Source organism: Lagenorhynchus albirostris, chromosome 2, assembly GCF_949774975.1.
Source record: "Lagenorhynchus albirostris chromosome 2, mLagAlb1.1, whole genome shotgun sequence".
NCBI classification, from domain to species: domain Eukaryota; kingdom Metazoa; phylum Chordata; class Mammalia; order Artiodactyla; family Delphinidae; genus Lagenorhynchus; species Lagenorhynchus albirostris.
In genome coordinates this window covers 140,397,532-140,425,345 of record NC_083096.1, presented here as the reverse complement: position 1 = coordinate 140,425,345, position 27,814 = coordinate 140,397,532, and the positions used below count along the sequence as shown (strand labels likewise).

The window sequence follows — 27,814 nt, the reverse complement described above, 5'->3', positions numbered from 1 at the left end:
TCACTGATGTGATTTAATATCCACCTCTATGATCTTTCCCACGCCCCAGCCTCCTCTCTGTCCTCCAGCGATCTTACCTTCCACCTGGCCTCTGCCCTGACTCTCATGTCACACTCCAGAGCAGGGGATGACGAACTATAGCCCGTGGGAATCGGTCTGCAAGCGGATCCAGCCTGCTGGCCAAATCTGGGCCCCTGCCTGTGTTTATACATAGTATCACTGGAGCACAGCCATGCACGTTTGTTTGTGCACTGCCTGTGGCTGCTTTTGCGCTACAAGGGCAGCGCTGAGCAGCTGCGACAGGACGTATGACCCGCAGAACCTAAAGCTTTTGCTATTTGGCCCTTTAAGAAAGTTTGCTGACCTCTCGATGTTGTCCTATTGTCTGTATTCATTGCCTCTGCTGACTTGGAAAAAGAAAAAGCACGTCAGAGCTGTGAGCTGAGTTTATTCAGTGTCTCACTGACTATAGCCTGGGAGACCCGCTCTCAAACAGCTCTGAGAAACCGTTCCGAAGAGGTAAAGGCCAGAGCAGTATGTATGGGATTTTGGCGAAGCGTACATGTAATCAGGCACTGGTCTCGGTTGAAGGTTGTCGCTAGTTATGAGGAACAGCCGTCTTCTTAATGGTTTTGGTACTTTTCTAAGTATGGGAAGATCCAAGAATTTGGGTTCATAAAATTTTCTCCTCAAAATATCTACCTATCTGAAGGCTGTCTTTATCTGCCAGTTTTCCCATAGCACAGAGTGCCTCATTACTGACCTTTGCCCTGAATTCCTTTCAGGGGGTGTTGACGGCAAGGCCTAATGACTTCATTCCTGCAGAACTGGATGGTAGGCAACATTCTTCATTTGGCATCTCCACAGTTTCAACTCCAAGCGTTCGCCCTCTGGCCATCCATCACTAACTCTCCTTCCTGCTGCCCATGCCCTCCAGTGCTCTGACGTCAATTCTTCACCCCAAGGGGCACCCAGGCCACCATATCAGTCCCTTCAGCCCCGCACATCCTCACTGCCCTTGCCTCAGCTGGCTCGGATTTCATCCTGATCATGTCCTGGCTTTTCCAACCCTGCCCCACTTGTCATACTCATTTGCAAAACCTCAACCGTGGTTAAATCTAACTTTCTCCCTATGCTGTACCCCGTCCACAGAGCTGAACGTGTGAAAATCCACAACCACCAGGGCTGGTCTCACTGTAAACTCGTCATGAATCTTTGGCAGGCCCAGTGCTGCCCAGCAATCCTATGACATTTCCCCAGTTAATTCATTCCCACTCTCCAAGGGACAATTGCCCATCTCCTCTCTCCTCAGTTCTTCAACAACCCCTCACCCCCTCATCTCAGCTAAAATCCTTGCTTCCTATCTCACTGAGAAAACAGAAGAACTCCCACACCCTCCCACCACCAAATGGTCCTCCTGTTTGTAGCAACTGTTCCATTAACACTTCCTCCCTCCTGTCCAGTGGGTGAATCTCTGTGCTCTCACCTAAAGGCAACCTCTCCACCTGAGCACAGGATCCATCCATCCTCAAGGTTCACTCTGTGAGCACACCCTCTCCCCTGCACTGCCAGCACGTCAACATGCGGTAACCTCTCCCTTCTTGAAAGTCACACATGGACTTCCCTGGCAGTCCAGTGGTTAACACTCTGCACTTCCATTGCAGGGGGCACGGGTTTGATCCCTGGTTGGGGAACTAAGATCCCATGTGCCGTGCGGCGCAGCCAAAAAAAAAATAAAAATAAAACAGGCACACAAAATATTTCCTCTCGATCCTGCATCCCCCTCTGGCTCCCACCCTACTTTTCTGCTTTCCCTTATACTGAGCCTTCTCAGATTTCCATTTTCACTGTCTCCACTTCCCTGTCTCTGTTATCTCTCGAACCACGTCAGGCTTTCAGCCCCATGGCTCAAGGTCATGAGTGACCTTCTCACGACTAAGACCAGGGGTCGATGCTTTGTCGTCATCTCACGCAGGGGCATTTGACACAGCTGTTCATCTTCCTTCTTGACACGCTGTCCTCAGGTAGCTTCCGGGATGCCAGTCCTCCTGGGTTTCTCCTCCCCTCGGGCTGATGGCGTCTTCTCCTCTCCTGGCTGCTTCCTCCTCCCTCAACTTGCAGGGCTTGGCTCTGGGACTTCTCTTCTCTAACCTCCCTCACTCATCTAGTCCCACGGTGTTAACTGACATTTCTCTGCTGATGATACCCACAGTGATATGGATTTCTCCGACCTCTGCCCTGAAGATCTGACATCTGTGCCAGCTGGCCACTCAACGTCCCACCTGGACGTCTGAAAAGCATCTCACGCTGACATGTCCCAAACCAAACCTCTGATTTTCCTTCCCAGACCCCTCCCCCATGTTGTCCATAGCAGTCAATGGCACCTGGGGTCACCCAGTTGCTTGGGTCCCTAACCTGGGAATCACACCCAAGGGCAGTCTGTGGGAAACCCCGTTGGTTGGTTCAACCTTCACGGCACCTCCCAGATCTGAGACCCCTTTCCTCCTCCACCGCTACCACCCCGGACGACACAATCTTCTTTCTTCCGCTCTCCCACTCCTGCCACCTCCACCCCGTCCACTCTCCACCTAGCTGTCAAAATTATCCTTTTAAAACAAACATCAGGTCATGTCACTTTTCTGCACCAAGTCCTCCACTGGCTTCCTTACCACACAAGGTAAAACATAAAGTCCTCCCCGACCTACAAGGACCCACATGATCTAGGCTACGGCTGCCGTCTGACAGCATTCTCCACCATGGGTCTAGCTCAAGGGCCTTCTCGCTGTCTTCAGAAACACGCAGCCTTGCTGTGACCACCTGCACCTTGCTGTGATGCAAAAGAATGGAGCTGGACCCCCACCTCACACCATATACAAAACTTAACTTTAATGGATCAAGAACCTACATATAAGAGCTAAAACCATAAAGCTTTCAGAAGATAAGGCAGGAAGAAATCTTCGTGACTTTGGGATTTAGCAATGGATTCTTAGATACGACACTAAAAGCACGAGTAACAAAAGAAAAAATAGATCAGCTGGACTTCATCAAAACCAAAAACTTTTGTGAATCAAAAGACATTATCGGGACTTCCCTGGCGGTCCAGTGGTTAAGACTTCGCCTTCCAATACGGGGGGTGCGGGTTCCATCCCTGGTCGGGGAGTAAGATCCCACATGCCTCACGGCCAAACAACCGAAACAGAAGCAATACTGTAACAAATTCAATAAAGACTTTAAAAATGGTCCACATCAAAAAAAATCTAAAAAAAAAAAAGACATTATCAAGGAAGTGAAAGACAACCTACAGATTGAGAGGAAATATTTGCAAATCATGTATTTGATAAGGGTCTATCTATATCCAGAATATATATAGAACTCTTACAACTCAACAACAAAGATCAATAACTCAATTAAAACTGGGCAAAGGATCTGAACAGACACTTCTCCAAGAAGTATCCAAATGGCCAACAGGCACATGGAAGGATACTGAACATCGCTAGTCATTAGGAAAATGCAAATCAGAATCACAGTGCGATTCCACTTCTTACCCACTAGGATAGCTATCGCAAAAAACCAGAAAACAACAAGTGCTGGTGAGAATGTAGAGAAACTGGAACCTACACATGCTGCTGTTGAGACTGTAAAATGGCTCGGCCACCATGGAAAACGCCTGGCGGTTCCTCAATAGGTTACACACAGAATCATCACACGACCCAGCAGTTCCACTCCTAGGCGTGTATCCTCCCAAACTGAAAACTAGTACCCAAACAAATTCTCGTACATGAATGTTTGCAGCAGCACTGTTCACAATGCCGACAGGTGGAAACAACTCAAACGTCCACCAGCAGGTGAGTGCAAAAACAAACTGTGGTCCAGCCACACGATGGAGAATTATTCAGCCACGAAAAGGAATGATGTGCTGATACATGCTACAGCGTGGATGAACCTTGAAAACAGGCTTAGTGAAAGAAGCTGGGCGCAAAAGGCCACATGGTGTATGATTCCATTTAAATAAAATGTCTAGAATAGGTAAATCCACAGAGACAGAATGCAAGACTGATGGTTGCCAGAGTCTGGGGAAAGGGAATGGGGAGTAACTGCTTAATGGGTGCAGGATTTCCTCTTAGGGCGATGAAAATATTTTGAAACTAGATATAGTAGACACACAACATCATGAATGTACCAAAATACCACTGAACTGTACACGTTAAAATGTTTGATTTTATGTTTTCACTTCAATTAAAAAAAAGAAATAAAAAGCTACCCACTCAGCCCATCTGAGGACCTGTGCTCTGGCTCCTCCTCTGCCTGGCGTGTCCTCCCTATGTTCAGGTCCCGCTCACAAGGCATCTCCTGAGAGGCCTTCCCTGGCCACTTATTTAAAATGTCACTGCTCCCCGTCGCTCATCACACAACAGCGAATTCCTGCTCACACGTCAAGGCCACGCTTGACAGCTACCTCCAGCCCTGGGCAGGACCAGCCACTTCCTCTTCTCAGGCCGCAGTCTGTCTGCTCGGCTGGGCTACAGCTCCTCAAGGACAGAACAGGTCTGTGCTCCCCAAAGCACGGGGCCCCGCGCCCCACCTTCTGGCACAGGCAGGTGTGTGGGGAGAGCCCGCTGCTTTAAGGCAAGGGGGCCGCTCCTGAAGAAGGAAGCACTGTGCTGCTGGGTAAGAGGCTGTTCTGGTCCCTAGGACAAAGCCACTCTTTTCCCCCAAGGGAGGGGAAACCATCCTGGTTGCCAGCCTGGCCAGGAGCCACGACTACCAGGAAATCCTAGCCTCACCTGGAGCTCCCAGAAGATGCTGCGCGTGTGGCGGTGGTAGTAGTGTCTCAAGGGGATGTACTCCAGGCCCTCGCGCTTTGTCTTCAGGTAGTTCTCCACGTGCTTGAAGAACCAGGGCTTGTAGTAGTTGCCAATGCTATTCAGCTGCAATGACAGAGGGCACTGTGTCAGGCCACAGGCAAGCCCCAAAGCCCTCGGGGCGTAACAGTGATACCCGGCTTCTGTTCAGCACTCCTGGCCTCTCCAGAGCTCTTTCATGTCTAGTATTGCCCTGGAGGCTCTTGAAAGCCGGGCGAGGTTACTAAGCAGAGCCGGCATTCTCTAGCAGAGAGAGCAGAAGCTCACAGAGGTTAAGTGGTGAGCCCTGGGCCCAACAGCGAACTCCTGACAGGCTCGAGAGCTCAGCCTGCTACTCCTCCTCGGTGAGAGAACTGAAGCGCCGATGTCTGTCGCCGTCGGCCACAGTGCAGCGCTCCATACAGGCGTGTTCCTCCCCACCTCCCTCCACGAGGCCAGCGTCGGCACGAACACGGAGCGTGGGTCATCCTCCCCACTGGGTCCCACAGCCGACAGCACTAACTGACCACGTTGCTCTCCCTGCTGCCCTGGACCAAGCTCCACATCCTCTGGCCACAGCGCTCCCCCCCACGCAGCCACCATCAACGGAGGAAGCTCACAGTAAAGCTACCGTCTTCCCTGGCACTGGGCCCCGTGGTCTCCAAGCCTAAATCATATATTTAGCTGGTGTTTTCTTCAGCCCTAAATGGTTCAGGACTCTATCTACTGTGTGCCCTGGGATGACTTAGCTTCTCTGAGCCTCAGCTTCCTCACCCATGAAAGGAGCTGTGAGCCGATGCTTTTGAGACAGGCAGGGCAGCAACCCGGAAGGGTCATGGGCTTCAGGTTGGGCGGCTGAGGCCAGACCCTGGCTGTCACCCACTAGCTGTGTGACCTGGCGCAGGACACTCTGAGCTTGTTTCTTCATGTGTAAAATGGCAATAAAAATAAATACTTTGTGGGAGATCTCTGTGACTATTAGAAATTACATACACACACACTGCAGACGCTCGGGCCCATGTCATACCAGCTTCTCTTGGGGTGGGAGAGGCACCCGAGTTTTATGGGGCAGGTGAGATCACACCCAGCAAAGGGACAGGAGGAAGCAGAGAGTGGAGGCCGCGTAGGAGAGGTAGAATGTTGCCAGGGGACCATCAGGGAGGGAAAGACAGGAGCAGAGGCAAGAAGTAAGCAAGCCCAGGGTGGCTGGAAGATAATCACAGCACGGGCTAAGCGCCCACACTCCAGGGAGGCAGGACCAGCGCCCGAGTATCCACTCTTTGTCCCCTCCATGACTTTGCATACATTCATTATCTCTTCCATGACCTTGCACACATTCCTTCTTTATCTCCTCCACGACCTTGCACAGCAGGGCTGTCCCTGCTTCACTAACCAGGAGAAAGAATCATCAAGGTTGAAGGGACTACCCGAGGTCACAAGGCGGGCAAGAGGCAAGGACTCAAGCACATTCCATGTTGCAAAAGAAGGCCAAGGCGGACGGCAGAGAACCTTGAATGGTGGGTTCTGGAATGTGGGCATTATAAAAAAAAAAAAAAAAAAACTATTAATTTTTTTCCTGATTCTAAAAGCAACGTACGCTCCTTGTGAAAACTTCAGACACTGCAGAAATGTGTAACCTGAGAGATGCCCCTGCAGCCTCACCCTCCAGAGGGAACTACTAAAAACCGATGTGTATTCATTAGGTTTTATTTTCACACACACACAGATTTACATAAATGGGACTGCCGTGTGCCTACTGTTTACTGATCTGCTGTCTCCACTTATAATGCACTAGGCTGATCCTGGCAGGTTATTTAGCGTCTCTGAGCCTCATTTTCAGTACAGGCAAAATGGCTAGAGAGACTACAAGAGATAAGGCAGGAAGAGCCGAGCACAGGGCCTGCCCACAGCAGGGGCACAGTATTCAGTTCCCGGCCCTCACTGCACCCAGCCCCTCGGCAGCTCCCTCCACCCTGGAGCCAGGCAACCTCTGCCCTCCACCTCTGGCAGCCAACACTTGCAGCCCATCTGGGGGTCACCGCTGTGTGCAGGCCACTCTGCTGCTAGGCCACTCTGCAGTGGGGAAACCAGGCCACAAAGTACCAGGAACCGGGCTAAAGAGCCTGCCTGTCCAAGTCAGTTAGAGCGTGGAAAGTGCAGGGCAGGGCAGAAGTCACCATAGGCTGGCCTCCACCTGCGAATGCAAAGGGGAGTCAGATCCAACAGGAACAGAGCAGCTTGATCTAACCCCAGGTGGACCTGGTCACACACCGGCAGAGGCACCAGCTGCGTGATGAACCCGAGACTCGGGGGTACCTGCACTCCTGGTGTTCGTGGACTCATCGGTAACTCTTTGTGCCAGAGAAGCCCGGGACATGATAAAGAACCTGGATGTATGGGGAGGGGGAGGGGTGAGCTGTGACGGGGCGAGAGAGAGTCATAGGCATATACACACTAACAAACGCAGTAAGGTAGATAGCTAGTGGGAAGCAGCCGCATGGCACAGGGATATTGGCTCGGTGCTTTGTGACAGCCTGGAGGGGTGGGATGGGGAGGGTGGGAGGGAGGGAGACGCAACAGGGAAGACATATGGGAACATATGTTTATGTATGACTGATTCACTTTGTTATAAAGCAGAAACTAACACACCATTGTAAAGCAATTATACCCCAATAAAGATGTAAAAAATAAAAAAATAAATAAAATAAAATAAAATAAAAAAAATAAAATAAAAAAAAAAAAAAAAAAAAAAAAAAGAACCTGGATGGTACGTCTCTCCTGGGGCACATGGCGGCCGTGGCAGCCAAGAGGCGGCAGGAGTTCCAGTTCCAGCCCAGGCACTTAGATAACAAGCCACTTCCTATCTCTGGGCTCCCCTGTAAAACGGGGGTGGCTGCCTTCCCCCAGGGTGGACAGTGCCTGGGCACGCAGGGACAAACGCCCGAGCAGCCTGCCGAACAGGCATGCTTGGGAGAAATGCTCTTCAGATGAAACACGCACATGCCTCTGGCACCCATCACTCTCCCCCGGCCCCAGGCCCCGTTCTCATCCGGCATCGTGGGAACACTTTGCAAAAGTCTATGGCCCGAGGTCCGGCCCCTCTGCCACCGATACCAGGCAAGCCTCTGGGGAAAACCTTGGTCTTCCTGGGAAATAAGGGAACTGGTCAGAGTGTTCAAACGATTTAAAAGCTGTACAATCCCTTTTGCCCAACTGCAACCTTAGGTGGTACCTAATACATCAAAGAGATGACTTTCAGTACAAAGTGGGTGGTGATACCCCTTGGTCCCAGCCCTTAGCTTATCACCACTGGCAGCCTCCAGAGGAACATCTCAGACGAGGTGGAAAACCTCTGGACGAGGCCTCCTTGCCAGGTGACTAGGTTCAGAGTGACACACTGCCTGGCCTTTGGCCCGACCTGAGCTCAGGCAGAGCCAGGGCCCGGGGACACCAGAACATTTGGGCTCAGTGTCTGAAGCCCCACTCCTTCTCCAGGATCTCCATCCTCCAGTGCTCACTAGTGTCCCATAAAGAATGGTGCTCGATCAAAGTCTGCAGATGATGACAAATTCTAGAAGCTGGTATGGCGGGAAACAAACACCCAACCAGGAGTCAGAGACCCAAACTTAAATCTGCCCCATGCTTGCCGTGGGTCTTCAGAGGAGCCTCTTTCCCCTTCTGGGCCTCCATTCCTTGTTTGGAGAGGGAATTGTATCAGATGATTTTTGAGTCCTTTTGGATTTTAAAATGCTTTAAGTATATAGGGATAGATCAAGAGCCTTAAAAGTGCCTATCCTTTGTTGTACTAATTCTACTTGAAGGTATTATTCAAATTATAGACAAAAGATGTCCACTGCTACATTAATTAAAATAATGAAAACCAGGGTGCCACTTTAATTTCCAACTATGGGGCAGTGGTTTAGTAGAGGATAGGGCATTTGCTCACTGCAATGTTTCTGTAGTCATTAAACATGAAGGTAATGTAACGATATGTAGAAATGCTTATCGCACTAAACCAGAAACTACAAATTTGAACTGGTGATCACAGCTGAAGACAAACAAACCGAAACACTGTGCAAAGAGATGGTAACCTTGAAAGTACCTGAGAACTGCAAAATAAGACGAGCTACTATTTTTAACCCTATCAGATTGGCAAAAATGAAAGAGTGATGCTATCCAGCACTGGCAAGAACATGGGGGAAAGGTATTCTCACACACCACTGTGTCGCTGGAAGTGGACAGAAGCGCACATTTCTGGCAGGTCACTGGTCATGTCTATCAATATTTAATATATTCAAACCCCTGGGTCAGGCATTCCTTTTTTTGGACTCAATCCTACAGAAATGCATGTACAAGAGGCCAAGGATAGATGCGAGAGAATCTTCAATGCAATATTATTTGTAAGAGCAAAACATTTTAAGCAAAATAAATGCTCATCGGGAAGCAATGAGTTAGGCTAATTACAGGCAACAACAGAAAGCACGGGATAAAACGAGGGCACGGGCATGTACACACGCCTACATGTGCATGCACACACACAGGCCTTGAAGAGTGCAGTGTTACAAGTGGTTACCCTGGGAGCATGCTTGGGTGAAGAGATGCACTTTAACTTTTTCTTTATATATTTCAACATTGTTGTACTACTTTTGTAAAAGCTTTAAAAACATCTGTGCATCGAAAGGAGAGGAAATAAATCTATCAAACACATTAGCAAGAGCCGGATTGGGTCATATTTATAGGTGGAGCCTCTTCCTTCCTTTTACTTCGGTACACTTTCCAAGCCTCCCATAATAAGCACAAATCCTTTCTCAATGGAGAAAGAACGGCTATTAAAAATTACACAGCGTACGCTGAAGGGGTGTGAATCTGAGGCATCAAATCAATTACTCAAATCTTGGCTTTGTCGTCTTGTGGAAGTTTACATGGCCTCTTGGAGCCTTGGTTTCTTCATCTATAAAATGGGGTTACTGTGAGGATCAAAGATTACGCCTATCAAGAGACACACACGTTACCTGGCAGATGGTAGGGGCAGAGTAAATGGATACTTTGGTCACAGCCTAAGACGGCGGACTACAGATCCTGCTGCCCAGGTGGGCTGACCCAGGGCAGCCTCAAAGAGCGTGGCTGCCGGGGTTAGGGTGGGGAATCAGGCTCTATCCCAGCCCATCCAGGCCCTCCTCCTCCGGGCCTACCTTGCCAGGCTCGGCCTCATCTGTCATGACACCCGTCATGATTACAGCTTCCTCCAGGGAGTAGAGCAGCCCTTCCACGAAGTGGTTCTCCTGCCGCTGGGACTCACGGGTGAACCTGTCACAGATGGCCTCCAGGCCGCACACCGGCTCAAACCGCAGCTTGACGTACTTCTTGGCGGGGATGATGCGGATTTCGGCGGCCACCAGGAAGCCCAGGGTCCCGCAGGACCAGGGCACAGCGTAGAACAGGTCCGAGTTTTCCGACTGTGAGGAGGAGTGGACACACGCTGAATGTTTGACCCCCAAACCCCGCGCTGCAGCGAGTCATCAGCGGGGCGCAGAGGACCCGGGGCCTGGGATAAATCCCTGTCCTGGCCTATCTGTGTCAACCTGAACAAGGACCTCGCAACTGCACTTTCTGGGCCTCAGTCCTCCTCCTGCAGCTTCAGCATGACATTTGACCTTACACTGCCCTCTGTATCAGGGATGCTCAGGGAGAGTGCCTCCTCTCTCCTCCACCTGGGCACAGCCCCTGGACCACAGGCTACCCAGGAAGAGGCCAGGACCAGCTCTGCCCAGAGTCCTAAAATGAGGGACCAAGGGCCAGGGGTCCCAGGCCAGGCTAGAGAGAGATGAACCCTTAATGAGGGTCAAGGTAGCCAGGGGACATTAAAATGGGCCATTACTGAAACTTACAAAGCCTTTTCCATTCCATTAGCTGTGAATCCCCCCCTCCCCAACCACAGTCCAGGGAGAGCAGTAACGTTCCTGCTTGAATGGGTAAGGAGAGGGAGGCTCCAAGAGGTGACAATGGCTCACCCAAGGCTTCCCCCCAATTCAGTGCAGCAATGTCGGGCTCAGGCAAGGCCGCCTGACACCTGATCCAGCGATCCTCCTTCTAACCTCTTGCTTTTCTTGTTTCGGTATTTGTCTTGGAGACAAACAACTTTTCATCTGGCTGTTCTAAGGCAGCTTCTTTGATTCTAATAAAGCTCCTTGTGAAGAAGTCTAGCCTTGTCCAGGCTTTATGGAGAGGACAGTCCTGTGTGGTCTCTGCTCACGCTGAACGCCCTTGGCGCTGGTGTGGTGGGTGCAGCGAGGTGGTGGGGTGAGGGCCATGCTGGAGCAGGGGAGCTCTGCAGCAGGCTGGCAGAAGTCTCTGCAACAGCAGACATGGGCCACCCGATGCCCATCTGGGCCACCGCCTGATCACACTGTCAGCTCATAGCAGTAATAAGCAGGTGTCTGCCGCACACCCGGCTCTGTGCTAGGAGCTTAACATACGGCATCTACGTTCTCCTCCTGACAACGCATTTGCCAGATTAGGAAACTGGACCTCAGAGAAGGGAAGTAATTCATGAATGCCTGTCTCCTTTCTCTGCTCATAATAAACAGGTTAGAAGGCAGGGCCCAGCGAGCGTTTTGGGAAACGTGCTGAACTGGTGTGAATCCTGAAAGAGGTCTATCTCGTCCAGACCAGAGCTCTCAAGCCTGGAGTCCTGCCCTGGACTCTGTGAGGCCAACAACTCTGGTGGCTCTCACAAACATTCACTTCTAAAGGATCACTCTGTTCCTCCCATCCCAGGGGCTCCTTAGATATGCTCAGTGAGATCCGAGTTTATTTAAAGTTTCAATCTGTCCTGCTCCGTAACTGTTTGCATCCTACTTTGGGCCGTGGAATTGCCTTTTATTTCTCCAAAACAGCCCCTCTTATTACTGTTGGTTACACCTCACCACTGGCATAGAATGTTGATGCTTGGGCCTGACTTCAAGACAGTATGGTGACATGAATTGCTAAGGGCATTGACTTGGGAGCCTGATAAACTGGGTTTGAATCCCAGCCGTGTGGGATTTACTAGCTGTGTGATCCTGGGCAAGTTTATTAACCTCTCTGTGCTTTAGTTTACTATCTGTAAAATGTGTCTAATAATAGTACCCACCTCATAAAGTTGTTTAACAATTAAATGCCTTAATATACATGAGGCATTTACAACAGTACCTGAACACATATCAGGGGCTACATAAATCTCTGTTATTATTATGGATACAGACCCCGACTGGACAGGTGTATTTGAAACGAAGCACCCCCAGGGGAGCCACCTCCCAGGGGTCCTGAATGCCCAGAGCAGGCTGGTGGGGGCATCCCCCATCTCTGAACTCACCGGTGTGCATCGCACAAAGCTGCCATCGGCCAGGACCAGCTCGTAGGCAGTGCAGATGTGCTGGAACAGGCCATACTTGTGGGATGAAGACTCGATGCCTGTGCCCATGATCAATCCCCCTGCAGAGACATGTGCATTAGCCAGGCAGAGCTGGAAGGGGGTCGGGGAGAGCTGGGAAAAGGACACCTTGCTGGAGCTGGGGAAACTCAGAGCATGAAGGAGGCATGACAGGGCTGGCAGATCTTAGGGGAGATTTCCCATCTCTATGGATGTAGAGAGCAGGAGAGAGAAGGAGGGCCTAAGATGTGGGCATGAGGGCTTGCTTAGAGGTGTAAGATGGGTGGGAGACCCCGTCAAGGGCGCTCACGCCATCACCTCTGGCTAGACACAACCTAGAAACCTGTGCATTCATTTCAACAGGGACATTGATGAAAGGAGGGTTGGTTGGGTGGGGGAAGCCGTGTCCCTTGGGAACAGTTAAAGGACCTGAAGGTGTTTCCCCTGGAGAAGAAAGGCTCTGGGACCTTGAATCCTATAGAAGGAGAGACTAGACTTATTCTGTGTGTTCCACGGGGCAGAAATGGAGCAATGGGTGCAAGTCACAGGGAAGCAGGTTCCAAACAGCGATTGAAAAGTGCATTCTGATAACGTAAGCTGTTCAGACATGGACTGACAGGCAGTGAGCGCCCTGTCTTTGGTGCTGGACGAGCAGACGGGGTGACATCCGTCACAGATGGGACAGTGGTGACTCCTGGACCTGATGGAAGGTGGGCCGAGGTTCCTCAGCTCTGACGCTAGGACTGTCTGAGTTCTCACCCACTGTGAGGTCATCCAACTCGGGCAGCACAGGCAGAGTCCAGCCAATGGAGGTCAGCAGGGCAGTCACCTGACCCATGGTCACCAAGGGCTCCACGCGGACAATCTGCTGACACAGAAGAGAGACCCTGGGTCACAAGGAGGCTGCCAGGCCTAACGGGGGCTTCTGTCTGCAGAAGGTGTTATCCCAGACCTTCCCAAACAATCAACATGGGGATTCCTATATGGGCTTTAGAGCCTCTTTCCAGAGCATTCCACCACCTTTAGTTACAGTGAATGGGGTTTCTGGTGCTGGGTTAGATAGTGTTTAATCTTATTCTTTCAAACACCTTTAGATTTAATACTTAGTTTATTTTTCTTCTAGAAGAAGAAATACTCATTTATTTGGAAGAAACAGCATATACGAAGAAGACAGAAATCATTAATCCTAGTTCTTCGAAGTTATCAATGTTAATACTGGAGTATATCTCCTTTTAGTCTTTTCCCATGCATATCTATATTACTATTTTTATGTTTTAATACAACACACACACACACACACACACACACACACACACACACACACACACACACCAATGCAAACACACATAACACAGACTTTTTAAAAAAAATTTAATGCTATACTGTGACATGATCCCTTGTCATTAAATGCTCCTGGAAAACATGAGTTTTGTTCAAAGGACAGGGCAATATTAATTCAGTATCTGGCATCATTGGTTTTCTTGGCTTTGTGCATGTTAGACCTGGTATTTCTACCGATACAGCATTCCTATAGTTTCTCAAACTGTTCAATTTGACATAATCTTCAACAGGAACTAATGCTTCTCTTTTTCTAGGGTGTGTAAAATCCAGAACCACGAAGATTCATCCCCTCTGACCCTAAACACGGTCCTAAAGTAAACTGCTTGGGGAAATTGGATCCCAAAGATTACAGGTGGGGAATTTTGTAGTGTGTCCATATTCCACTGTAGATCAAAGAAGCCCAACTAAAAGAATTGCGGACTGACTGACAAGACAACTGTGTATTGAGCAAAAATTCTTTTTGAAAGGGCTATCTTGAAGATTATGACCCAAATATTGGAGGAACTGAGGTGACCGGCAGTAGAAGGAAATCCTTAAAAATTTATTGACTTAAATAATTTTGCCTATGTTACACATAATAAAAAAATAAACAAAAAACGTTTGCGCTTAAAAAAAAAACATGATTTTTAATGGACACACGAATATGCCATCAGGAGGACTTCTGCTTTCAGTCAAGATGGAGCGAAAAGAACCAGTTTAACCTGCTGCCTGGAGAAAAAAAGGACAAAATATATGAAACAGGAGTTTTCAACACAGTAAACATCAGGCAGGGAAGTTAATGATTGCTGACAGGAAACAAACAGGGTGAGCTCTATGAATGCCCCAGCTAACTGCCTGGAGTTAGGCGGTGCAGGAAGGGAGAGCCCAGTGCACTCTGAGTCGAGAGCCCTAGAAGACCAAGGTGAACAGAGTCTGCAGGACAGAGTACTGGAGAGGAGAGAACTGCAGAGAGAAAACTCTGAAGTACTGCGAAGAGTGCCCATTGAGTATTCAACTGAGGACTGATTGGTGCGTACACAGGACGAAATTACCAGAGGCTGATGCCAGGGGAAGAGCCTGGCAGGTAACGGTGCCAGGGGCTCACACAGGGCAGGAAATAGTATCTGTTCCCACAAGCCAGACTGGAAAACTTCATGACTCCCAGGGCACTGGGTAGAGTACTCAGAATATTCTTGCCTGAGCAGCGGGGAATAACTGCCCCTAGATTACATGCTGCTCCAGCCCCACCTGAAAAATCAACACCAAACAGGATCAAACTGTTTCTCACTAACTCGGCTCTATCTTAGAACGAAGCTCACTAAGGTCTACAGGGGTACAAAAATATCCAGCACTCCACACAAGGTAAACTTCATGATGCCTAGGATGCAATCAAAGTTCACCAGGCATGCAAAGAGGCGGGAAGATTCAACCCATAATGAGGAGAATAACCAATCAATGTGTTTTGATAAAACAGACCCAGAATTGACACAGATATTAAAATCAGCAAACAAGGACATTAACATAATTATTGATGCTGTATTCCCTATGTTCAGGACGTTAAGTACAGACATTTAAAAGTCAGTAAAAGGATCCAAAGCAAACTTCTAGAAATGAAAACCACAATGTTAGAGATGAAAAATACACTGGTTGGAACTGACAGCAAATTAGACACTGTAGAAGAAGAGTGATGAATTTAAATACACAGCAATAGAAACTATCCAAGATGAAACACACAGAGGAAAAAAACCTTTAATGAACAGCATATCAGTGAGCTGAGCTGCGGAACTACTTCAAGTGGCCCAACATATGTGTAATAGCAGTCCTCAAAGGAGAGAGAGGAAGGGAAAGAAAAATATTTGAAGAAATAATGACCCCCAAAATTTCAAATTTGATGGAAAATTATATGACTCCGAGCACAAGAATTATGAAGAAAACTATACCACAGCACATTGTAATAATTGCTCAAAACTAGTTATAAAGATAAAATCTTAAAAGCAGCCAGAGGAAAAAGATAACTTACATACAGGGGAACAAAGATAAGCATGAGAGATTTCTTGTTAGAAATAACGCAAGCAAGAAGACACTGGAGGGCTTCCCTGGTGGCACAGTGGTTGAGAATCTGCCTGGCAACACGGGGACACAGGTTCACGCCCTGGTCCGGGAAGATCCCACAGGCCACAGAGCAACTAAGCCCGTGCACCATAACTACTGAGCCTGCGCTCTAGATCCCAGGAACCACAACTACTGAGCCTGTGTACCACAACTACTGAAGCCCACGCACCTAGAGCCCGTGCTCCGCAACAAGAGAAGCCACCACAATGAGAAGCCCTCGTACCGCAACAAAGAGTAGCCCCTGCTCGCAACTAGAGAAAGCCCGCACGCAGCAACAAAGACTCAACGCAGCCAAAAATAAAATAAATAAATAAATTTATTAAAAAAAAAAAAGACACTGGAGCATCTTTAAAGTACTGAAGGAAAAAAACCGTCAACCTGGAGTTCCATGCCCACTGAAAATATCTTTCAAAAATGAAGGCAACCTCATACCCATTAGGATGGCTATTATTAAAAACAAAACAAAACCAGAAAATAACAAGTGTTGGTGAGGATTTGGAAAAATTAAAACCCTTGTGCACTGTTGGTGGGGATGTTAAAATGGTGCAGCCACTATGCAAAACAGTATGGCTGTTCCTCAAAAAATTAAAACTACCATGTGATCCAGCAATTCCACTTCTGGGTATATACCCAAAATAATTGAAAGCAGCGTCTTGAAATGCTATGTGTACACCCATGTTCATAGCAGCATTATTCACAATGGCTAAAACATAGAAGCAGCCCAAGTGTCCACGGATGAATGAGTGGATAAGCAAAATGTGGTATGTACATACAATGGAATCTTATTCAGCCTTAAAAAGGAAGAAAATTCTGCAATATGCTACAACATGGATGAACCTTGAAGACATTATGCTAAGTCAAATAAGCCAGTCACAAAAAGACAAATACTGTATGATTCCATTTACATGAGTTACTTAGAGTGGTTAACATCATAGAAACAGATAGTAGAATATGGTTGCCAGGGTCTGGGGGGAGGGGAGAATGGGGAGTTACTGTTTAATGGATATAGAGTTTCAGTTTTACAAGAAGAAAAGAGTCATGGGGATGGGTGGTGGTGATGGCTGAATGACAAGGTGAATATATTTAATACCACTGAACTGCACACTTAAAAGTGGTTAAAATGGTAATTGTTATGTGTATCTTACCACAACACAAGCTGGAAAAGAAATGAAGACAAATAAATTATTTCAGACATACAACAGCTGAAAGATTCATCACCAGCAAAATCACCATATAAGAAATGTCAAAGGAGGTTCTTCAGGCAGAAGGAAAATGAAACAGATGGAAATACAAATTTACAAAATGGAATGAAGAAATGGTAACTATATGGGTAAGTATATAAGATTTTTCTTATTATTTAAATTTCTTTAAAAGATAACTAGTAGTGTGGGGTTTATAACATATATAAAAGTAAAAGGAGGATAGCAACAGCACAAAGGTGGAAAGAGGAGAAATGGAAGCATATTATTCTAAGATTCTTATACTGTACATGAAATGGGATACCATCACTTGAAGGTAGAGTGTGACAAGGAAAGTGTATACCATAAATCCTAAAACAACTGCTAAAATAACAAAACAAAGGCTTATAGCTAGTAAGTCAACAAAAGAGCTAAGACAGAATCATAAAAATTATTCAGTAATCCAAAAGCAGACAGAAAAAAAGAAAAAAGGAACAAAGAACAAATGAGACAAATAGAAAACAAAGAGCAAGGCAACAAATTTAAACCAAACCGTGTCAATAATAACATTAAATGTAAATGGTCTTAAATCTGAATTAAAAGGCAGAAATTGTCAGATTGGATAAAAAAGCAAGACCTAATTATATGCTGCCTACAAGAAACACTTTAACTATAAAGATACAAATAGATTAAAAGGAAAATGATGGGGCTTCCCTGGTGGCACAGTGGTTGAGAGTCTGCCTGCCGATGCAGGGGATACAGGTTTGTGCCCCGGTCCGGGAAGATCCCACATGCCGTGGAGCAGCTGGGCCCGTGAGCCATGGCCTCTGAGCCTGTGCGTCCGGAGCCTGTGCTCCGCAACGGGAGAGGCCACAACAGTGAGAGGCCCATGTACCGCAAAAAAAAAGGAAAATGATGGAAAAAGATACACCATGTCACCACTTAGTCAAAAAATGCTGGAGTGGCTTCATTAATATCAGACAAAGTAGATTTCTGGGCAAAGAATATAACTAGTAATAGAAAAGGTCATTTCACAGATACATGCACCCCTATGTTCATAGCAGCACTATTTACAATAGTCAAGACATAGAAACAACCTAAATGTCCACTGACGATGAATGGATAAAGAAGATGTGGTATATATATACATTGGAATATTACTCAGCCATAAAAAAGAATGAAATAATGCCATTTGCAGCAACATGGATGGACCTAGAGATTATCATACTAAGTGAAGTAAGTCAGAGAGAGAAAGACAAATACCATATGATATCACTTATATGTGGAATCTAAACTACGACACAAATGAACATGTCTACGAAACAAACAGATTCACAAACATAAAGAACAGACTTGTGGTTGCCAAGGGGGAGGTGGGGTGGGGGAGGGAAAGATTGGGAGTTTGGGATTAGCAGATGCAAACTATTATACATAGGATGATAAACAACAAGTCCTACTGTATAGCACAGGGAACTATAGTCAATATCCTGTGATAAACCATAATGGAAAAGAATATGAAAAAGAATATATATATGTATAACTGAATCACTTTGCTGTACAGCAGAAATTAACACAACATTGTAAATCAACTATACTTCAATAAAATAAATTTTTAAAAAAGGTCATTTCACAATGATAAAGAGATCAATTGGGCTTCCCTGGTGGCACAGTGGTTAAGAATCCGCCTGCCAATGCAGGGGACATGGGTTCGAGCCCTGGTCCAGGAAGATCCCACATGCTGCAGAGCAACTAAGCCTGTGTGCCACAACTACTGAGCATGCGCTCTAGAGCTTGCACGCCGCAACTACTGAAGCCCGCAAGCCTAGAGCCTGTGCTCCGCAACAAGAGAAGCCACCACAATGAGAAGCCCACGCACCGCAACAGAGTAGCCCCTGCTCACCGCAACTAGAGAAAACCCACGCGCAGCAATGAAGACCCAATGCAGCCAAAAATAAATAAATTTATTTTTAAAAAAAGAGATCAATTAATCAACAGGACACAAAAATCCCAAACATTTATATACCTAATAACATAGCTTCAAATTACATGAAGCAAAAACTGAAAGAAGTGCAAGAGATATAAACAAATCTACAATCACAGGCAGATTTCAATATCCCCCTTTCAAGAATTGATAGAATAAGTAAAGAGAAAATTCATAAGAATATAGAAGACTTGAACAACACTATCAACCAATTTGACCTAATTGACACTTACAGTACACATCACCCCAAAACAGCAGAATACACATTTTTTTTTAAAAAGGCACAAGGAACACTTACGAAGTAGACCATATTCTGGGCCATAAGGTATGTCTCAATAAGTTGAAAAGCATTCTAATCATATAAAGTATGTTTTCTGACAACAACTAAATTAAATTAGAAATCAGTAACAGAAAGATCTCTGGAAAATCCCAAATATTTGGAAACTAAATAACATACTTCTAAAAGACCTCTGGGTCAAAGCAGGTATCAAAAAGGAAACCAGAAAGTAGTCTGAACTGAATGAAAATGAAAAGGTAAGATATCAGATTTGCAGATGGCTCTAAAACCGTGCTTAGGTGGAAATTTATAGCACTAAACATCTATATTAAAAAAAAAAAAAGAAAGGTCTAAGTCAATGACCTCTGCTGTCACCTTAAAAAACTAAACAAAGAAGAGTAAAATTAAACCCAAAGTCAGCAAAAGAAAGAAATTAACAAAAATCAAACAGAAGTCAATGAAACAGAAAACAAACAAACAGAAAGAGAGAACAATCAATGAAACCAAAAGCTAGTTCTCTGAGATCAGTAAAACTGATTAACCTCTAGCCAGACTGCTCAGGAAGAAAAGAAAGCAGACACAAAATGACCAGAATCAGGAATGAAAGATATGACATCACTACAGATTCTACAGATGTTCACAGAACAGTAAGGGAATATTATGAATAACTTTATGTCAATCAATTATACAACTTAGTGAAATGGACAAATACCTTTAGAAACACAAACTGCCAAAGTTCACTGAGGAGAAACAAATAAATTGAGGAGCCCTGTATCTATTAAAAAAAATTAACTTGCAGTTAAAAACTTGCTCACAAACAGAACTCCAGGCCCAGATGGCTTCACTGGTTAATTCCACTAATTATTACAGAAATAATACAAATTCTATACAAACTCCTTCAGAAAAGTGAAAAGGAAGGAATACTTCCCAACTCATTCTTTTGGACTTATTATTATAAAGCTACAGTAATCAAGACAGTGTGTTCTTGGCATACAGATGGGCGAACAGATCAATAGAACAGCAGAGTACAGAAACAGACCTGTGTTTACGGACAACTGATTTCAACAAAGGTGCAAAGGCAATTCAGTCGAGAAAGGATTGTGTTTTCAACAAAACAGGCTGGGACAATTGGAAATCCACGTGGAAAAAAAATTTGGGGGGACCCATATCTCACATCATATGCAAAAATTAACTCAAAATGGATCATAGTTCTAAATGTAAACCCTGAAAAATATAATACTGCTGGAAGAAAACAGAAGAGAAAACCTTTGTGACATGGAGTAGGGCAAGATTTCTTAAATAAAATGTCAAAAGCACAAGCTATAAAAGAAATTATTAAATCCGACTTCATCAAAATTAAAATTTTCTGGTTTTCAAAAGACAAGCCAAAGCCTGGGAGAAAATATTTACAAATTGTATATATGATGAAGGTCTTGTTTCTAGTAAGAAAACAAACAACCCAATTAAAAACTTTTAGCAAAAGACTTGAACAAGCACTTCACCAAAGATATACAAAGGGCAAATGAAAAGATGCCCAATATCATTCATTAGTCATTAGGAAAATGCAAGTTAAAACCACACTGAGATACCTACTATACACCAACTGAATGGCTAAAATTAAGACTAACCATACCAAGTTTACGATGACATGGAACAACTGGAATACCTGCGGGAATGTAAATGCTACAGCTACCTCGGAAAATACTTTGGCAGTTTTTAAAAAGTTAACTATACACCTACCATATGACCCAGCAATTCCACTGCCGGGTATTTACCCAAAAGAAACAAGAGCATATGTCCACCCAATGACTATATACAAACGCTCCTTGCCACTTTACTTGTAACAGCCCCAAACTGGAAACAACCCAAACATCCATCAATAAGTGAAAGAATAAACAAACTGTGATTGATATATATAATATATATATATAATATATATAAAAACAGAATGTACTTCTGATACATGCTTCAACATGGATGAATCTCAGAATAATTACGCTGAGTGAAAGAAGCCAGACAAAATGAAAGAGAGTACATAATGCATGATTCTATTTATATAAAACTCTAAATACAAACCCATCTATAGTGATGAAAAGCAGGTCATTATCTGCTTAGGGATGTGGGGAAAAGAGGCAGGGAGGAGCCTGAGGGAGGGATTACGAAGTGGCATGAAGAAACTTTTGGGGTGATGGTTCATTGTCTTGATTGTGGTAATGGTTTCACAGGTGCATACACATGTCAAAATTTATTACCAATTGTACATTTTACGTGCAGTTTATTGTACGTCAAGTATATGTCAAGAAAGCTGTTAAGGGAAAAAAGGCACAGGGAAATTAAGCAACTTGGCCAAGGTGTCACAACAAAATGCCATGACATGGATATACCATATTTAACAACTCACTACTATTCGATATTGTGTTGTCTTTGATTAAAAACAAAGCCGTGATACAATCTCTCTCTCTGAGTTGTTTTTGATTTAAGTTTATTTCCCTTTTCCTTGAGCCCGGTTTCAAGAAGTAGAAATACGAGATAGGCCAAAGAGTATGCACACATCTCAGGCTATTAACAAGTGGGTCCCCAGAAAGCTTGGAATGAGGCCCACCCTCTGAGCCACCTCCACAGCCCAATTTTTGCCAGCATGCTTCCTTACTGGGAAGAGGTAAATAGGTTCATTTTTGTCTCTCATTTTTGCCCATGATTTCCCCATCCCTGTCTTCCTGTAGAACTGCAGATAATCAAAGAATCCCCCTGAGCTCTCACTTTGCCCACCTGTGAGATGGGGCTATGACCATTCTCTTCCAAAGCTGTGAGGCTCTAGAGGATGGCAATGGTGGCCAGAGCCTTCTGTGATGACCAAGGGCCTTGGTCCCGTCCACTCTGAGACGCCTTTGGCTAAAATCATCTCCCCGTGAGTCATCTGCACCAGGGGCAGTGCCCCACCCACTCCCAGAGCCAGGGAACCATGCCACTCTCACCTGTTTCTTGGTGTCCACCTCCAGAATGTCCATCAGGTTGATCATGATGTTTTTGTGTGTCTTCTTGTACTTCCCAACCCGCAGTGAGACGGTGAGCCAGCCAGGGCGCCCTGTACACATGAAGGTCTTGCTGCCCTGCTCCTTCCATTCCCGCACCTGCAGACATGAGAAGAGGCTGAGCTGGGCCTGCCAGAGATCCCCTGGGCAGCTCACGGCCTTGCTTTCAGGAGAGGGAGCTGGGAATTTACCGAGGCCCTGAATCCTTCCAGGTACCAGGAGGAGCGGAATGATGAAACACCCACTGGCCCTATCCTCTGGACTCTCCCCGGCTAGTGAGGCCGACAGAAAAGCCAAAGTGCTGCCACATCACAAAGTAGAATGAAAAAAGAGCAAGAGAACAGGATCAGAGCACTTTGAAAACATTTATTCTCACTGCAAAGTTCAGGACAGGTTTCGTAATGGTAGTAATAACAACCGCACAAATGATAACTATTTACTAGCTGCCATCATTGTACCAAGCACTGCTGTATCTTGTCTCACTTAATTCTCACAACAACCCCAGGTGGTTGGGATGACCTGCCTCCTTTTGCAGACGAAGAAAATGAGAGGCAAAATAACTTGTCCAAGGTCACACAACCACTGAAGGGCAGAGCCCAGATTCACCATCAGAACTAACTAACGTTAGGCCTGGAAGGATAAATGGGCTTAAATTAATAGTCAACAGAGTAACAGCTAACATTTGCTGAGGCTTATTAGGTGCCAAGCCCTGTTCCAAGCATTTGCGCGTGTTAACTCATGCATCACTAGCATGGGGAGAGGACAGGCAGGGGAGGCCCACCAAGCCAATGGAAGGAAGAACTTTTGCAAAACCCTTCTGTAAGTGACCAGAGCACAAAGTACAGAGAAGAAATGGCCCAGGAAATGACAAGCCCATCAGGAACATGGGAGGAAGCATGCCCTTTCTGCTGATGGACAAGGGCAGGGAGGTGGATATCTGTTGCTGTGACCTGCGACCACCCATGTCCTCTTCATCTGCTTGTAACACTCCCATCTTCCTTTGGTCCAGGTGAAGCTGATTCCCCCCCTGCCCCAGGAGGTGGGCACATGACTGAGGTCTGATTCTATCCCCCTGGCCACAGTGACTGGTTCAGGGATGGGTCTGTGATCCAAGTGAAGCCAGTTAAGACCGATGCTGGGAGAGGCCCTCTCACTTCACTTGGGTTTGCTAGGCTGGTTGGATGTAAGCCAGAAACTGCTGGGGCCTCCGCAGGGAGGGGGCCTCCGCAGGGAGACGGCCTCCCTGAGAGTAAAGTCAACTCAGAGGAAAGCAGAGACAAGGGATGGCAGCTGGAGAGGAATCCTGGATCCGGTGATGTCTGAGCCACTTTTACTCCTGGACTTTTCAAGACCTGGGTCAACGAAGTCCCTTTTTGCTCAAGGCAGTTGGAGTTGGTTTTCTATCACTTGCAACCAAGAGTCCTTGGAAGAAGGCTGGATTGAAGCTGGTCAGGCAAACAGTTCAACGTGGGGAAGAACTGTTCTGTGACTGGAGAGGCCAGGGTGCCACGTGAAGCAGAGGTGTTCGCGCAGAGGGGTGTTACTGAGGAAGGGGTTCCTGTGAGCAGGGGGTAAAGGGATGACCAGGCAGACCTTGCCCCTGCCTGACTCTGCAGTCCCAGGACTTAATACAAGATCCGAGGTGTGGAGGATGGATTGGGAGAGCTGCATGCAGCCTGGAATGGGAAGGGGGGCAGTGGGGCATGAAGTGAATGTGGAGGCCATCAAGCCTGAAACATTGGTTGGGTTGGATCCTGACCCGAGCCAACCAAGATTTCGGGCAGGGAGGCAATCCTGTGGAGTGTTGCCCTTATGACTAAGGGCAGGCCAAGGAGAGGTGGGGAGGGCCCAGGGAACAGGCAACTGGTCAGGTAGCTATTATCACATTCCAGGTGTGAGTCAACGGAACCAGACCTCCAGGGTGGAATGAAATGGGCTGGGAGAGAAGAAATGTCACAGTTCAGGCTCTGAAATCAAGCTGACCTGAGTTCCAGACCCATTTACTAGCTATATCATCTTGGGAACATGACTGACAGTTTGAACATCAATATCTCCCACCTGTAGAACAGGTACAAGACCTACCAGGGTGGTCCTTTTCCGGTAAGCTGCCTGAGGTGACCTCTAAAAATGATTTGGTATTCACTTGACCCAGAAAACCCCACAAAATCATGCAAATCAAGAGGTTCGAATCTTCGTGTTCACTTTAAGAACACTGGTGAAACTGTCCAGGCCGTTAAGGGTATGCATAACCGAAAAGCCACCAAGTATCTGACGGATACCACTTTACAGAAGCAATGTATGCCATTCCGTTGTTACAACGGTGGAGTTAGTAGGTGTGCCCAGGCCGAACAGTGGGGCTGGACGCAGGGTCAGTGGCCCAAAAGGAGTGCTGAATTTTGACAGCACATGCTCAAAAATGCAGACAGTCATGCTGAACTTAAGGGCTTAAACGCAGATTCTCTGGTCATTGAGCACATCCAAGTGAATAAAGCCCCCAAGATGCGGCACAGGACTTAACAGAGCTCATGGTCAGATCAACCCATACATGAGCTCTCCCTGCCACACTGAGATGATCTTTACCGAAAAAGAGCAGATTGTTACTAAACCAGAAGAGGAGGTTGCACGGAAGAAAAATATATTCCAGAAGAAACTGAAGAAATAAAAACTTATGGCCTACGGAACTTCCCTGGTGGCACAGTGGTTAAGAATCCACCTGCCAGTGCAGGATACATGGGTTCGAGCCCTGGTCCGGGAAGATCCCACATGCTGCGGAGCAACTAAGCCCATGCACCACAACTACTGAGCCTGCGCTTTAGAGCCCATGAGCCACAACTACTGAGCCCACACACCACAACTACTGAGCCCATGTGCCACAACAACTGAAGCCCGCGCACCTAGAGCCCGTGCTCCACAACAAGAGAAGCCACCACAATGAGAGCCCCCGCACACCGCAACTAGAGAAAAGCCTGCGTGCGGCAACGGAGACCCAATGCAGCCAAAAATTCATTAATTAATTAAACAAAACAAAACAACAACAAAAAAACTTATGGCTTGGGAATAAATGCCACACACAAAAAAATGCAGGGCTTCCCTGGTGGCGCAATGGTTGAGAGACCGCCTGCCGATGCAGGGGACGCGGGTTCGTGCCCCGATTCGGGAAGATCCCACATGCCGCGGAGTGACTGGGCCCGTGAGCCATGGCCGCTGAGCCTGCGCGTCTGGAGCCTGTGCTCCGCAACAGGAGAGGCCACAACAGTGAGAGGCCCACGTACCGCAAAAAAAAAAAAAAAAAAAAAAAGCAAACAAAAGTTAAAAAAAAAAAAGACCTAAGTTAAAAAAAAAAAAGTGTTGCTGTGAGGATGAGAAATAATGGTCATCAATGGCATGGGGTGTGGCACAGGGCAGGTCCTCAGCAGCGGGCCAGTCTGGCAAGGCCCCTCATCTTCCTGTCCCTAGTGAGCCCTTTGGTTTAGCTTAGGTTCCTAAGCACTCACTGTGCTGCTTTGGGCCAGGGCCCATGGGATAGAGGGGAGTCAGATAGCAGTCTCTGCCTTCAAGGAGCTCACACTCTGATGGGGCAGACAAGCAGGTAAATCAAAAATCTGAACACATAGAAAGAACTAGGCAACAGGGTGCATTTGGGACAGAGGGTAGGCTGGGCTCTGGAGCTGTGACTGTGACCAGCGCAACCCATGGCAGCCTGAGTAAAGCGCTTCCAGATGTTGCCTGCTCCCACCTGGCCCAAGGTCTATCCCTCACAGGGATGGCTCTCCGCATCCATCTTCATGCTGTTGGAGGCAGAACCCAGCCAGCAGCAAACAGAACATGGAGGCTGCTACACCTGTGGCGAGGGTGGCAGCAGGAAACAGAAGCTCTTTGCAACCTGACGCCAGTAAGAGAGGAACATAAGGAGGGGCAGAGGGAGCCAAGAAACTGCCCAGGCCTGATGCCCAGGCCTGATGCCCATGCCAGCTGTGGCCATGAGGGAGGAGGCGCGGCTGTGAGCGGCAGCAGGGGCAGGGGTTCTGTGGGTGCTGACACAGGGGAGGACGTATAGAGTTACTGGGAGGTGGGCACTGCCTTGTCAAGAGTGAGCGCCTGGCGCAGGGTCTGTGAGGCTCCCCACCCTGGTGTGGGGCTACCTTCTCACTTTAGTCCTCTATTACAAGAAGGCGGAAAGCTCCTTCTTGCTAAGGAGTAAACTCCAAACTGAAGGGCCCTCCCCAACCTAGTTCCAAACTGACTTTCCAACCTTCTGCCTCTCTTCTCCTATGCTCACACTTTCCCCCAATCACTCCCCCTGCTTCCCAGTCTCCAGCGCCAGGTGAACCTTCCTGAAGACCCCCTTCTCCTCTGAAATCGATTGGGCCGGGTGAGAGCTACTTGAGCATGGCTCTCCTACCCTCTCTTATGATTCTTTACATCCCTGCAGATCCCCGTACGTACTCTGCACATAGTAGGCACTCCATAAATGTCGGAGCAATGCTCTGTTCTACTCTTTTGCTTACTCCGTTCCCTCTCCGGAAGCACCCCTCCCCCCAGTTACATTTTTGTTTAGTTCAAATCCCGCTCAGACGCCACCTCCTCCGTGAAGCCCTGGCTCCCCTGCGCAGCGCACCACTTCGCGCCTGGCTCCCGCCCCACCCGGCTCCGCTCACCTGCTTCTGGATGTCCCGCACGCGCTGCTCGTGCAGCCGCGGCGCGCTGCTGAGCTTGAACACCACCCAGGCGCGCACATAGTAGTAGATGTCGAAGATGAGCGAGAGCGGCAGGAGGAAGAGGCACACGAACACCCAGCGCTGGTGGATGAGCACGAACTCCAGCCCCTTCACGCGGACCCAGAGCAGGAAGAGCAGAGCGCACACTGCCAGCGACACGGCGGGCTCCATGGTGGAGCCGGCGGTTCACCGCGCGGGGGAGGGGATGCCGGCTCGCGCCGCTGGTCACCGCCACCCGCTCTTCGCCGGCCTGCGCTCGCTGCTGCCCGCGGCCCGCTCCCCGCGAGCCCCAGGACACCTCGCCGCCTCGCGATTGGCTCGGGTCGCAAAGGTTCGGTGGGCCGAGACCCGGGTGGTGACCAATGGCGAGCCGCGCCGGGGATCGGACCAGGAACCTGCTGCTTTTATTGGCTGCGGGAGGCAGGCCGCTCCACCCTCTTCTCCTCTCAGACACGCTGGGAGGGGGTGGCCGGGGACCCTGGCGCTGGTGGGGTCTACGGCGCTCTGCGGCTCCGGGATTCAGGTTTCCCGGCCCTGGGGACTGACGAGTCGCCCCGCCGCTGAGGGGCGCGGCTGCAACCTCCTCCCCTTCTCCTTAGGTGGCGCCTTCTCGTGAGGCGCGTTAAGCGGTCATGCGTTCGGTTACCTCCCGGGGGGTCGGGTCGGGGCGCCCCACGCCTTGGGTCCGTCACCCTGCAGCTTGGCCGAGAATGCCCGTACCGGCCAGGGAGGGTGGAAACCTGGCCTCGACCTCCACAGGTCGTGTCACTCTATGCCCTCATGGCCACGAGATGCACCTTTTCATTTTTCGAGGCGCTTTCTGTAAATTCATTTGAGTTACGCAACAGTCCAGCGGCGGGTAGTTGTGAGCCCGTTTTATAGATGAGGAAACATCCTAGAAGGGTGAAGGCCTGCCTCTGAACTCCCGAGGACTTAAGAACAGT

The 27,814-nt window shown here is 47.7% G+C and overlaps 1 protein-coding gene, 1 non-coding gene and 1 pseudogene across 4 annotated transcripts in view; 2 read left to right on the top strand and 1 right to left on the bottom strand.

Annotated features, from left to right (window-relative positions):
* Positions 1–27,387, bottom strand: part of DHCR24 (24-dehydrocholesterol reductase) — a 35,669-nt gene extending 8,282 nt beyond the window's left edge. For 2 of the 3 annotated variants that reach the window (XM_060139945.1, XM_060139944.1), the window contains exons 1-6: positions 26,811–27,387; positions 22,096–22,251; positions 13,012–13,117; positions 12,196–12,314; positions 10,034–10,297; positions 4,785–4,928 (exon numbers count right to left, since the gene is read on the bottom strand). In XM_060139945.1, coding sequence (XP_059995928.1) covers positions 4,785–4,928; positions 10,034–10,297; positions 12,196–12,314; positions 13,012–13,117; positions 22,096–22,251; positions 26,811–27,041 — 1,020 coding nt within the window. In that variant the 5' untranslated portion in view covers positions 27,042–27,387. The remainder of the gene's footprint in view (positions 1–4,784; positions 4,929–10,033; positions 10,298–12,195; positions 12,315–13,011; positions 13,118–22,095; positions 22,252–26,810) is intronic. The other variant, XM_060139943.1, reaches the window with a different exon arrangement.
* Positions 13,651–13,777, top strand: LOC132516588 (small nucleolar RNA SNORA8). Its single transcript, XR_009539411.1, has one exon. It is a non-coding gene; the product is annotated as a small nucleolar RNA SNORA8 (small nucleolar RNA).
* LOC132516174 (large ribosomal subunit protein uL22-like) lies at positions 24,280–24,814 on the top strand (annotated as a pseudogene).
* Positions 27,388–27,814: the final 427 nt, after the last annotated feature.